The 14,388-nt window shown below is 44.8% G+C and overlaps 1 protein-coding gene across 29 annotated transcripts in view; it reads right to left on the reverse strand.

The window, feature by feature from the left end:
- The window catches only part of clasp1a (cytoplasmic linker associated protein 1a), a 122,267-nt gene that overhangs the window by 75,528 nt on the left and 32,351 nt on the right, over positions 1–14,388 (reverse strand). For 28 of the 29 annotated variants that reach the window (XM_042000760.1, XM_042000757.1, XM_042000751.1 and 25 more), the window contains exons 3-8: positions 12,710–12,788; positions 8,723–8,826; positions 8,514–8,605; positions 7,843–7,918; positions 6,876–6,973; positions 5,845–5,912 (exon numbers count right to left, since the gene is read on the reverse strand). In XM_042000760.1, coding sequence (XP_041856694.1) covers positions 5,845–5,912; positions 6,876–6,973; positions 7,843–7,918; positions 8,514–8,605; positions 8,723–8,826; positions 12,710–12,788 — 517 coding nt within the window. Of the gene's footprint in view, positions 1–2,494; positions 2,648–5,844; positions 5,913–6,875; positions 6,974–7,842; positions 7,919–8,513; positions 8,606–8,722; positions 8,827–12,709; positions 12,789–14,388 lie in introns of those variants that run through there. The other variant, XM_042000761.1, reaches the window with a different exon arrangement.

Consider the following 14,388-nt stretch of genomic DNA (forward strand, 5'->3'; position numbering starts at 1 on the left):
GGGTTGAGGGGATCCGGTTTGGTGGCCTCAGGATTGGGTCTCTGCTCTTTGTGGATGATGTAGTTCTGTTGGCTTCACCGGGCCTTGATCTTCAGCTCTCACTGGAGCCATTCACAGCCGAGTGTGAAGCGGCTGGGATGATCAGCACCTCCAAATCTGAGACCATGGTCCTCAGCTGGAAAAGGGTGGAGTGCCTTCTCCGGGCCGGCAATGCCCCAAGTGGAGGTGTTCACGTATCTTGGGGTCTTTTTTACGAGTGAGGGAAGGATGGAATGGGAGATCGATAGGTGGATCGGTGCGGCGTCTGCAGTGATGCGGACTCTGCATCGGTCTGTCGTGTTGAAGAAGGAGCTGAGCCAAAAGGCAAAGCTCTCGATTCACCAGCTGTGGGTAGTGACCAAAAGAACAAGATCGCAAATACAAGCAGCGGAAATAAGTTTTCTCCACAGGCTCTCCCTTAGAGATAGCGTGAAAAGCTCTGTGATCCGGCAGGGGCTCATGGTAGAGTCGCTGCTCCTCCACATCGAGAGGAGCCACGTGAGGTGGCTCGGGCATCTGGTTAGGATGCCTCCTGGACGCCTCCCTGGTGAGGTGTTCCGGGCACGTCCCACCGGAAAGAGGCCATCGGGGAAGACCCAGGACGCGCTGGAGGGACTAAATCTTGCGGCTGGCCTGGGAACGCCTCGGGATCCCCCCCGGATGAGCTGGTGAATGTGGCCGGGGAGAGGAAAGTCTGGGTTTCCCTGCTTAGGCAGCTTCCCCCATCCTTCCGGATAAGCGGCAGATAATGGATGGATGGATGGATAGATGGGATTGAGCATACAACTGGCCTCCACATGTTTAATAAATATGGATTCTTTAATACACACAAACATTTTAAATGTCACTTTTAGGAATGAGTTTGAGACAGTTTTTATCCATTTCAAGCAGTTTTGTTTCTGTAGATGTCGTTTCCTTGGCCTCCACTTTGAGACAAAGCTTGGAGGAACGTCAGGACCACCGTCTTCCACAGATAAGCCCAAATAAGCATCATACCGATGCTGAAAAACTGGTTCATGCTCTCATATCTAGGTTGGACTACACAAACGATAATTTGGCTGGTTGTCCAAACACTTCTTTCAATTGATCCAGAACTCTGCTGCTGGAGGGCGGACTAGTTCTTCCAGGAGGCATCACATTTCACCTGTTACAGCTTCCCAATGCTGGCTCCCAGTTCAGTCCAGAATGCCGTTTAAAATCCTCTTCGTTACATGTAAAGTCCTGAATGGAATAAAACATCGCCGGGTTCCTTACAATCCCATCAGAGAGCCTCATTTAATATCTGCTGGTTTACTTGTTTCCCAGAGTCTCCAGGCCCGCACCAGGAGGAAGAGCTTCTAGTTTTCAGGCACTTTGATTTATTAATAAATCCATTTTCACACACACGGCACCGGAAAGCGAAGGTTGTGTTTACAAACACCTGCCGACAGGTGTGACCGGTGGTCCCGGCTGAGCTCAGAGTGAGGACAGACCTGCCGTGTCTGCACTGTTTATGTAACAGCAAAGCAGGGGAATGGAGGGTGCTGCAGTCAGCTGGACTCAGAAAGCCGTCCGTAAAGAAGAGCCTGCAGGCTGAGCGGGAGCATCCAGCTCTCTGGTGTCGGCAGGCCAGTCGTCTCGGCTGATAAATCCTGCCGGTGTTTGGGGTTTCGGTTTGCGGTAAGTGTTGATCTGCTATAAATGGGGTAACAACAAAAGGACAGGTCCACCTCAAGATAAACCAACGCAGACGTTTTACTTCAAAAAAGCTCATCTGTTAATGCTGACCAGCTGTCACTGATTGTTTAATCTGATGATCCCAAATCATCTCATGAGGCATTAAATATGGTTTATAAACTATTTACAGGTTAAACACCAACTGGATGAAATCACATTTATTCTGTAAGTATATGACTGTGTCATCAGTGCAGGTCTGGTCTGGGACTTTCAGCTGCAGAAACCCTCTAAGAGGCTTTGCTATGAGAGCAAGTCGCTGCAGGAATGACCTGGAAATGCTGCTGATCGTGTTTTCCTCCAGTCACTTTCTTTTAATCTGACAGCTGCAGAGGAGGCGCTTCTCAAAACAACACAGTCTGGAAGATCTTTTTATTTTTAACAGCTGAATGGATTTTCATAACAAACTGCTGGAATTTTACCTGGTTGATCTCAGCATTGACATAAAATCTGTCATCATGAAAGTGGAACAAAATGGAGCTTCAAGCTGCTAAACTCCAGTCAAAAACAACCTTCCACCAGTTTACGCCAGTGATCCAGTCAAAGACCGGAGCAGGGACTCCTCCTTCTACAACAACCAGCTTTAAGAGATGGAGTCCTGGAGCGAGGAGCAGCTCAGAGAACCAACCCACGGGAGATTACATAACAACCTCTAAACTCTTCATTTCTCCACACAAACCAGCAGACACTGGCTTCCTGTGGTGGTCTGAGCTGTGTGAGCAGAAAACTCATCCAGCCTTACCTTCTCCAGCCGTCATGATGCAGAGCAGCAGTCAGTACTGAGGAGGAGGAGGAGGAACGATCAGCTGATCACTGCTGCTGTTTACCTCCAGATGCTGCTACAGAGACGCTGGCTGGTTATTCCTCCATTTCTCTCCTCTGAATATCCCTCTCCACTCCCTCTGCTCTGAGCCAATCCTCCCACCAGCCCCTCCCGCCCTCTGCCTGTGCAGCAAACCACTCCTCCAGCAGAAAGCCTCCCGTCTGAAAGTCTGCAGCATTCTCCTGGATTACAACGCACAACTCCCACCAACCAACCATTCAACGCCAAAAACTAATAAATTAAAATATGCATCAAAAACCAGCAATCCCATCCTGTGTACTCCGACTGTCACAGAAACTGAGGAAACTCACTGGAGGAAGAAGAACGGATAAATACCTGTTATTCACAATTAAAAAAAAGTTATAATATAGAAATAAAAATTTAATCCAACCTTCCTTCCATCCATCCATCCATCCATCCATCCATCCATTCAACCTTCCATCCAGCCAACCTTCCATCCATCCATCTATCCAACCTTCCATCCATCCATCCATCCAACCTTCCATCTATCCAACCTTCCATCCATCCATCCATCCAACCTTCCATCCATCCATCTATCCAACCTTCCATCCATCCTTCCATCCATCCATTCAACCTTCCATCCAGCCAACCTTCCATCCATCCATTCAACCTTCCATCCATCCATCCAGCCAACCTTCCATCCATCCATCCAGCCAACCTTCCATCCATCCATCTATCCATCCATCCATTCAACCTTCCATCCATCCATCCAGCCAACCTTCCATCCATCCATCCAGCCAACCTTCCATCCAGCCAACCTTCCATCCATCCATCCAGCCAACCTTCCATCCATCCATCTATCCAACCTTCCATCCATCCATCCATTCAACCTTCCATCCATCCATTCAACCTTCCATCCATCCATCTATCCAACCTTCCATCCATCCATCCATCCAACCTTCCATCTATCCAACCTTCCATCCATCCATCCATCCAACCTTCCATCCATCCATCCATCTATCCAACCTTCCATCCATCCATCCAGCCAACCTTCCATCCATCCTTCCAGCCAACCTTCCATCCATCCTTCCAGCCAACCTTCCATCCATCCATCCATCCATCCATCCATCCATCCATCCATCCATCCATCCATTCAACCTTCCATCCATCCATCCAGCCAACCTTCCATACATCCATCTATCCAACCTTCCATCCATCCATCCATCCATCCATCTATCCAACCTTCCATCCATCCATCTATCCAACCTTCCATCCATCCATCCATCCATCCATCCATCTATCCAACCTTCCATCCATCCATCTATCCATCCTTCCAACCTTCCTTCCATCCAGCCATCCATCCATCCTTCCAACCTTCCATCCATCCATCCATCCATCCATCCAACCATCCATCCTTCCATCCATCCATCCATCCTTCCAACCTTCCATCCATCCAACCAACCTTCCATCCATCCATCTATCCATCCAACCATCCATCCTTCCAACCTTCCTTCCATCCATCCATCCATCCTTCCATCCATCCATCCATCCATCCATCCATCTATCCAACCTTCCATCCATCCATCTATCCATCCTTCCAACCTTCCTTCCATCCATCTATCCATCCAACCATCCATCCTTCCAACCTTCCTTCCATCCATCCATCCATCCATCCATCCATCCATCATGGAGGACAGCTTGAAAGAAGCTGACAGGTGGAGAAACCATGTGGTGAAAGTGAGAGCCTAAAAAAGCTGCAGTTTAAGGCTACGTGGTGGTTTTACTGCGACCTTCATCACATTGAAGTGTGAACGGTACGTGGCCCTGAAGTGACACACATGTGCAGAGGATAACACAATGTCACGTAGTGAAGTATTTACGGATGTACTGGATGCTTCACGTCTGTTAATCAGTGTGGAAGTACATACCCACTCTGAACAATAAAATGATGAATGAAAGAAGGAGATAGAGAAAAAGGAGAGCACAAACGTAACCACGACCCTTTGTGAAGCTGTGGCTCCTACTTCTGTACAAGGAACAAAAAGGTGGCCAGTTACATCCCCCATCAGAACGAGAGGTTCTCATAGCAGCATACGAGGAATACCAAATGGAATTCTGGGAAAAAAGGAAGACCGCTGCATCTGAGGAGAGATGCATCATGGGAGAAAGCTGCTGCCTGAGTCAGTGTGGGAGCTGGAATCCACTGGTCCACTGACTGGATATTCAACCTAAGACTGGAGCATGTGGGTTCAGATATTGGTGGATAGAATAAAACCTAAGCTTGAATGTAGGTTCAGTCCCACTGAGGAGAAACTAAAGATGAAGAGTAAAAACATCTTTCAGAAAGGTAGGTAGATTGTTCTAGACCAGTGGTTCCCAACCTGGTGCTCCAAAGAGGCATTGACCATTGAAGCCACTGTGATTAAAAATTAAGACCATGTCCACACAGATGAGTTTAAGTGTAAGTGGCTGAAGACCCGCTCACTCCGGAGTCTGGCTCCATGTGGTCCAGCAGGTTTCATATCCAACCATCAAAGTTCTGAATATCTACAGGTGAGAAACACCCAGATGACTAGAGAGCGCGTTTCGACGGCAACCATGTCATTTTCAATAGTAATTATTATTAATGGGTCTTAATAGCCTGAACAGAATTTATAATATGTATGTTTTGTTTCAGAAAGACAGAACAGATTTAAGCAGGTGAGGTTCTTATTAATGACAAACATCTCCTTTCTCTTGTATGTCCTGAATTTTTGTTGTTCTTTTCTTTTTCAGGACTATCAATGTCAAGTATGCCTCTAACAGCCTTAATATCTAACATGTGGTGTGAACGTCTCACATTTCACATCTCTTTGCTTTTATTTTGCACCGCTGGTGTCGCAGTTCTCCAGATTGTGTGCGTAGGCCTGGGTCAGAGTAGCTGGAGGTGGGGTACAGAGGCATGAACAGACAATGCAGCCGTCCTGCACGGGTCCAGTTTTACCAACCTGCACCCGCCTGAGCCGTTAGGATAACCACCAAATCCGACCAGTGGAAACCCGACCTGACGATGTAGGATCTAAAACGTGACCCGTCCCTCCTTCATCGAGTCACTTTGCTTCATGCGTTCATGCTGTTAAAGTGCAGAGTGAACGGAGCGGAGGTGTTGAATTTCACCTGAGCCACTTAAACAGCTGCCAGGCTGAGCTGGACACAAACGGTCCCGGATCCCACAGAACGCCTCGGTAGTCACACAGGCCCAGCTCCCGCTGAGGTTCAGCATTACGAGACACGTCAGAGAGCAGAAAACACCTGAGAGGAGCACTCACCTGAGCCAGAGGAGATCATGTTTCCAGATCTTTGGACTTCATCAAATCTGCTGAAGATTACATTCAACCTGGAAAAAGTGGACAGAGAAAGCTCGGTGAAGACATCTGCAGGTGTGATGATGTGGAGGCCCAAACTAAAAATAAATACAGAAATATAAAATGATGACAAAAAATGTAAAAACTAGTTTTTTCCATTAAGCTATAAAACATGACATAATTTTATATTTAGTCATTTCAACCGTTTTAATTTAACTTTGTGTTAATATCCTGTTTTTTTTTTACTTTTTCAGGTCATTTTCAGTTCAGTTTGTTTCATTTGTTTATTTTTATGTCTGTATTTATTTCTGTATTATTGTCCTTTTACATTTTCATATCTCCAAAATGATTCTTTTGTTTTTTATTTACATCTGACATTTATTTACACTTTTTTATTCAGTCATATCTACGTCCTCATTATTTCCAGTTTTTCTTCCTTTGTTTATTTTTCCAAGCGCATTTATTTCTGTGTCATGTTTATATTTCTGTATGCATCCATGCCTCATTATGTAAATGACGGGGGCGGTCTTTTAAGGCGTGTCTTGGGGTAGATCCTCTCTGATTGGTCAGTCAGCACTGGGCAGGTTACAGGCTGGTTTTGCAGCCTTGCCTTAACATGTGGAGCTGGTCAAATGGACGTGGGTGTGAATATATGTTTATTTAATGGCTGCAATTACAAAAGCACACAATCTAGTTATTCAAAGTTTTGTTTCATAATCTAAAAACTGAATTAAACTTTGTTGTAACTATATCAGAAAAGTCAGAACATTTTTATTCACGGCGTACATTCAGCTTGACAAACAGTAAAATCCCTGCAGGGGAGCGTTGCTGCAGTACGCAAACAGTCCACAAGGGGGAGAATCCATGTGGACATGGGGGTTAATCTTCCTCTTCCTCATCACATACAGCATCATCACATGTACCAGGGTGTGTCAGAGAAAAATGTTGGCAAACTGGGAAAAGAGGTGATGAGTGATGGAGGCTGGTTTTCCTACCGTGACTGTGGCAGACCCTTCTTGCTGAGGTCCAGCCTCACCCGCTCACCAACATGTCTGTAGATTTCCACCAAGCAGCTCATCGCTCCGTCCCGTACCTGAGTACAACATACCGTCACTCACTCTGAGAAGGTTTTCTTCCATCTGAAGCAGATTCTCTGGGTTTATCTGAAGCTACAGCTGCACTACCGAAGCTGGTCAGTAGGGGGCGGCCCAGGCTGGCCAGCAGCTGAGGACGACGTCAGAGTAAAACCTTCTCAGGGAAAGTCATCTCTAGTCGTTGTTCTGGTTAAATAAGGTGATTACAACTATGGAGGCGATTCTGTACCTTATTTTAATTTAAAATGGATTAACAGAAATACTTTTTCATTTTCAGAATACAGCTGCATTTTTTGTCTCATAAATAAAATGAAAAATAATACAAACTGCATTTTAATTTCTTCTCCAAGACGGCTCATTTTGTAACTTAATTAAAATGATAAAGAAAAGGACAATTAAGTTTTAATTTTCCAAACAGACCCAGCAAACAGGAAGCACAATTCTATTTGAAATGTCAGATTTGAAAATTAAAAAGCATCAGCAGAAAAGCTTTTTCATTTCAGTCATAGCTGCATTATTTGACTCTGGCATAGACGTGAACATGATGGAGATCTTCCCGCTGTTTCTGACAAAATGAGCAGTCTTGGAGAAGAAAATGAAAATACAGTTTGTTTTATTTATTATTCATTTTATTTATGAGTCAAAAGATGCAGCTATACTCTGAAAATGAAAAAGCATTTAAATTAAAATAAGGTACAGAATCACTTTTTTTATCTAAAATATATCACAAACTCTGTCTTGACTTGATGAAAATACAGTTCAGGGTTAGATTATCTCCAGAACGAGCTGTAATGTCCAACCTGCCATCAGTTAGAAAAAAGTCGGTTTTATTAAACGTGAGGAGACTGAAAACCAGAAGAGAGGTTACCTGACTGGTGGGGTCCCCCAGGAGGTTACATATGTGAGGAACTATTTTACTTAAAGTCAGACCTTGAGCTCCATATCTGAAAAAATAACAAAAATATAGACAAAGAAATAAAAAAAGCTTTGATTAACAGATGAACTGGAGGAAACTGCTTCAAATGAAATAAAACAATAAATGCTCATCTCTGAAAGCAAATATGATGTTTCAGTATTCGATTTCTTTTTTAAATTTTAAAAAGTCATTAAATGATCTTATTAATGATAATATAATTTTCTTTTCTTCTTATTATTTTACTTCTTGGTAAATGTACAAAAACCTAAGAGTCCACACTTACAAAATAAAAAATAATGTACGTTTTAGCATTTTATTTCTTTCATTTTTATTTATTAGTATTAGTTAAATCACCTTAGTGTAATAATAATAATAAAAATAATGAGAGGATATTTAAAAGAAGCTGAGAGCATACACTCATGGAACGAAAAAATCTTTTAATTTAAACATCAGCTGACAGAAATTAAATGAAATGATTTTTGGTTTTTCAGGAAGCAGACTGGCTCCATCATTACGTAATAAACCATGTATAAACAGAAATAAACAGAAATAGAACAAACGAGGTGTAGATGCATAAAAATGTTGATTTTCTGTGTGTTGTGTGAAGAGGAGGAGGAGCTCACGTGTTCAGCGTGGCGATGAGACAAAGGCACACTCCCTCTCTGGTCCTGTTGTTTTTATGTTTGAAGCCTCCCAGCATCCGGTCCCACACATACTGCAGCACACACAGACACCAGGCATCAGAACCAGAGCCGCTGGTTTTAAACTGGGACCTAAACCCACACAAATCATCAGGAGTTCAGCTTGTGGATGTGAGACTACTGATGTGCACCTGTGGAGAGGCAGCTTGCTCCATGATCTTTAGCAGCAGTGTTTGGTCTTGGTCTCGTACTTGGTCTTTGGCATCTCCCAATCGATCAATAAGGCTGGGCAGAACTGGGAGGAAACAGAGAAGGTTAATGGAACAATCAAATCAAACTTTATTTATAAGGCGTTTTCATGCTGAGGGCAACACAAAGTGATAAAAAAAAGCAATTCATGCATATTAAAAATAAAACAAGCTTTTACACACATTAAAATAGATTACATAACAATTAATAAATAACATTTCACACAGTCGCACGCACACACATGTATACACACACACACACACACACACACACACACATGTTCTGTCTCTAAACTGAATGTGGGTATAAAACAGTAAAAGTGACAAACATCTGGCCTGATGCTGCTGTGAGGAAACAATCTCATGGGGATCAATCCACACCAGGAGCCAGTCCACCCATGTCCTACAGCGGCCGCCGCCATGGCAACCACCATGGCAACCACCATGGTAACCACCAGGACAACCACCAGGGCAGACTGGGGCCCACACCACTGCCATGAGGTGTTGTTTCTGGGATTGGACCCAGACAAACTTACAGACAGCGACAACAGCAGAGGGAGGAGGAAAATCTCCACATCAGCAGGTCAGTCAGGAGCGTTTCCCGTCTCTGTGCACGTGAGCGTGTCCTTCATGTTGACCTGCTTTCTGCTGCTGTGGATGCGTACAGAAACAAGCAGGATCCATACCAATCTAGAAGGGGATGAGGTTTGTGCACGGACTCCGTTATGAGTGGTTCGTTATGATAATACTGTGACGTGATCAGGATCTATCAGGCGTCGGACTGAGGCTGCAGAAACATCTGAAAGAAGCACATCCTTCATGTGGAGCTACTTCGCTTTTTAAAACAAAGATTAACCAGCATCAGAGTCTGATGGCGGACTTTACTGATGAAGACTGGGCCTTGGAGCTCGCTGCCTTCAAAGCGCCTCCTTCCTACAGGTGAGCGAACAGAGAGAAAAACACGGCAGCCGGACTGAGACAGGAGCTGAACTGGGATCTCCAGGGATCCGTTCCAGGAAGCCGGTCTGGTTCCAGCAGTTTTAAACTGCTCCCATCAACTCTGAGCATCTTAGAAACCCCAAAACACATCAATTATCCACCACATGCTCAGTTACCTGGAGTCACCATGGCAACCGCTTACAAAAAGGTGGCCAGTTACATCCCCCATCAGAACGAGAGGTTCTCATAGCAGCATACGAGGAATACCAAATGGAATTCTGGGAAAAAAGGAAGACCGCTGCATCTGAGGAGAGATGCATCATGGGAGAAAGCTGCTGCCTGAGTCAGTGTGGGAGCTGGAATCCACTGGTCCACTGACTGGATATTCAACCTAAGACTGGAGCATGTGGGTTCAAATATTGGTGGATAGAATAAAACCTAAGCTTGAATGTAGGTTCAGTCCCACTGAGGAGAAACTAAAGATGAAGAGTAAAAACATCTTTCAGAAAGGTAGGTAGATTGTTCTAGACCAGTGGTTCCCAACCTGGCGTTTGGGACCCCCAAAAGGGTCCTCCAAAGAGAAGAGGGGTCGCTGAGGCCACTGTGATTAAAAATTAAGACCATGTCCACACAAAGTGCTATTCTGCCCTCTGTATGGATTACCTTCCCTCTCTTTGTTACCACATTTCTTCAGTCCGAATGACATTCCAGTTAGGCTTGCTTCATTATGGGGAAAATGATAATCATGATTTGTGGGGGAGGGGGGGGGGCAGCGTGACATTTGAAGCGTGGTCTGTGATAATACAGACCAGCATCTTTCCACCAGGTCCCCGTAGCTCTAGTCTCTCTCAGACCAGCAGCAATGTTCTGCCCGATCTGGAAAAAATGAGTCTGGAGACATTTTGTTTTCACCTTGAAATCCGCGTCATATTCGGCTCTATGGTGCAGCTTGACCACAGGTCCGTAGCCGTGGCGAAACATTGAAGCCACGTCCTTCACCCTCCCCACACTCCCCATCCAGGCCCGGGAGAGACGCTTCACTAACATGGAGACGAGATGGCAGTGATGTGTTTGTCCAAAGTTGTTCAGTGTTTGTTGTTCTATTTTCTTGTGTCGTGTCGCAAGCCCCCGTGTACACGTCTATGTGCACGAGCGCAACATTTCACGTGCACGAATGTCACTTGTCGCTTGGCTGGAGGAGGGCAGCCATTTTCACCTCCTCACACAAGTTCCATAGAAAATGATGGAGAAGGAGCAACATCGCCTCCCGTGTGTCCAGCCCTTAACTTAAGAGGTGTTTACAACAGTGGGAGGAGTCTGCAGCAGTGGGAGGGGCCTACAGCAGTGGGAGGGGTCTGCATCAGTGGGAGGAGTCTGCAGCAGTGGGAGGAGTCTGCAGCAGTGGGAGGGGTCTGCAGCAGTGGGAGGAGTCTACAGCAGTGGGAGGGGTCTGCAGCAGTGGGAGGGGTCTGCAGCAGTGGGAGGGGTCTGCAGCAGTGAGAGGAGTCTGCACCAGTGGGAGGAGTCTACAGCAGTGGGAGGGGTCTGCAGCAGTGGGAGGAATCTGCAGCAGTGGGAGGAGTCTGCAGCAGTGGGAGGAGTCTGCAGCAGTGGGAGGAGTCTGCAGCAGCAGCAGTTTATGATTGTTGAAAACCCATCGCCCAGCCCTAATTTTGATGTCCCTGCTGTACATCCCGGTTGTGTGGATCAGTGAGTTAATGTTTTGCTCACTCTTAGCAAACAGCTTGATGTCATCCATGTAGAGGAGGTGACTGATGGTGCCCCCAGTTCTGAGTCAGTAGCCATAGCCAGTCTTATTGGTTAATTGGCTGAGGGGGTTCAGGCCTATGCAGAACAGCAGCGGGGACAAAGCTCCTCCTTGGTATATACCACATTTGATGGAGACTTGGCAGCAATTGGCTCAAAGTTGGCCTCAGGGGTGGTCTGCCACAGCCTCATTGAGTTTGTAATGAAGGCTCTTAGAGTGTGTTGATCATGTACAGCTTCAGCCATTAAAGGATCATGTATGTGGCTTTGAGTCTTCTGGTAATCAACCCGGGCAGTGCACAGGTTTGTCTGTATGGTTTTGCAGTCTTGGGCAACAGTTCTATCAACCAGCAGCTGATGTTTGGCTGCTCTGGTACCTTTACCGATGCCTTTATGTGTATGTCAAGTATTGATCCATGTGCCCACTTATCTTAACGCATATGACTGCATTTCACTGCTGTCTTGTATGTACATATGATAAATAAACAACTTGAAACAATCATAATAATAATATTAATAATAATAATACATTTTATTTCAAGACCCCCAAGGACACTTCACAACATAAAAACATAGAAAAACACAAACACACACATATATGTATATATATATATATATGTGTGTGTGTGTGTTTGTGTGTGTGTGTGTGTGTGTGTGTGTGTGTACATTGAGAAAGTCTTGGTTCATATTGACCCATCCCTAATCTGGACTGCACGATGGAAACTTAAATTCTTCCAAACAACAACATACACAGGATGTGCTCCATGCTCAAGGTCCTGCTGTCCTAACAAAATATCTCAAAGATTGTTTAGAAACGTCAAAAGATGGTGGGTGTTGTAAGGCCCCGGGTGGCCCCATGATTGGATGTGGCAGCCCTGACACGCCTCTTAGCCGTGCCCTTTGTCTTCCTCAGACTGTCCATTGTAAAATCTTCACCTACCAAAGCCAGCTCAGGAATGAACTGGCTTATACTGGTTCCCTCATCGTGTTCAGCTGCTGACACTTGTGTGTGTTGCATGTATTTACCATTTTGCACCACAAGTGCATCACACTGCAAAAGTGTTTGTAAGTAGTGTCTAACAAGGTGAAGCGAGCTTAAGGTTTTGACCACAGGGGCTCTGATTGGTTACCTGTGTTTAGGCTTCTGACAATTTAGCTTGCAGATCGGAGTGTTTTAGCAATTCAGAAATACTGTAATTCAGCCAGACAAGCAAAAGATCTTACCTGTTCCCACCTGAGCCCTGAATCTGTCCTGTAACCTGGTCACTAAGGCAGATAAGAGGTCCAGGCCGAGCAGCGCCACCTGGAGGAGAAAAGAGACACATTACAGTAAGTAAATACACAAACTACACAGGAAGTTTATTCATAACTAAATATCTAACATTGTCAGCTCAGTGGAAAACCAGCCAGCCTAATAATGCTCTCTTTCAGCTATCTGAGCTTTAAAATGTGAAACGAAATAAAACTATTTCAGTCCTGAACAGCCTCTGTTTTGACTCTGATCTGTGTCCAGAGGCTCCTCCACTCTGCAGCGCCCCCGTCACGAGGGGAGAATGGCCCTGAAAGCACCACAACGGTACATAAACACCACCTGAACTCATCTGAACATAACAAATCCAGAAATACAGCAAACACACCACACAAGCAGCAGAGGCTGTTTCTATGGTGCACAGAGATTTTCCACCACATCAACTCCTTGTGTCTGGTGTTAAACAGGAAAGACCAGGACCAGGAATGTGGTCTGATAGCTGGTTTACTTTCATCTGCAAACACATCCAGGCTCTAAATCCACATCTCATGGACATTTAAAATCCTGTCCATGTTCCCATGTAACCTCCTCCTCTGTCTGAACATGTAAAGAATGTAAATAATGGCGGATCTGCTTTATTTGCTTTTTACAGTAACAGCTGACAGGCTGCAGAAAAGAAACCAGACAAATCTGTGCATGAACAGCTGGAATTGTTGAGAGGTTTTATCAGGATGAACATCCAGAACAAACCTTTCAAAGCTTGGTCATGTGATCATGGAGGTGTCTCTCTGTTTGGATCGAACTGGGCTCACATCACACAGATCTCGATGGTTTTTAAGCTGAAACGCTGCTGTTGTTTCACCTGGTTTGAAGGTACCAGTCCTCTAAACCCTCTGATCCTTCGGCATGTTGCCAGCAGCTGCGTTACAGTTTTTCACAAAATAAAAGCGACATTTCTAACATTTCAACAAAGCGCAGTTGTGATTTGCAGGTGTTTCTACTGAATGGTGTTTAGAACATTAGCCGTTATTCTTGTAAAACCTCGACCCGCGAGGAAGGAGATTCTAATGCTTTTCTGTTTTCAGTTATATTTTTCTTTTATTTGTGAAAGATTTCGTCTCCTCCTGCATCTACTCACACATCTTTACTTAAAATGAACTGGTCATGTGACTCCCTACGTCACGTTCAGGGACATGTAAATATAGTTCTATATCAACATGTCTGAAAAACCACCTGATGAGAGAGGAAACACTTTTTAGCCATATATGACTTTTTTTAATGTAGGTGTTTCATTTCCATTTTTTATTGAGATATTTAGGTTTAGCGCAATTCTTTTAACAGTGTAATGGAAACACAGCTACTGACGACTTCTTTTATACATGCTTCTTTTCCAGCAAACATCAAACCCATTCAGTTAGAGACACACTCATCCAGAGACCTGCTGGAAAAACCCGGCAGACCACAGACCGCTCCTCCATCTGTCTCTGATGGAGAGACTTTGAATTAAATCAAGGAGTTTTCTCCCCTCAGTACCGAGCATGTCATCTCATTACCAGTGGAAACACCACACACTGTTACACACACACACACACACACACACACACACACACACACACACACAGAGGAAGCAGTCAGTGAGAAACACATGCATTCA

Source organism: Melanotaenia boesemani, chromosome 12 (genome assembly GCF_017639745.1).
Source record: "Melanotaenia boesemani isolate fMelBoe1 chromosome 12, fMelBoe1.pri, whole genome shotgun sequence".
NCBI classification, from domain to species: domain Eukaryota; kingdom Metazoa; phylum Chordata; class Actinopteri; order Atheriniformes; family Melanotaeniidae; genus Melanotaenia; species Melanotaenia boesemani.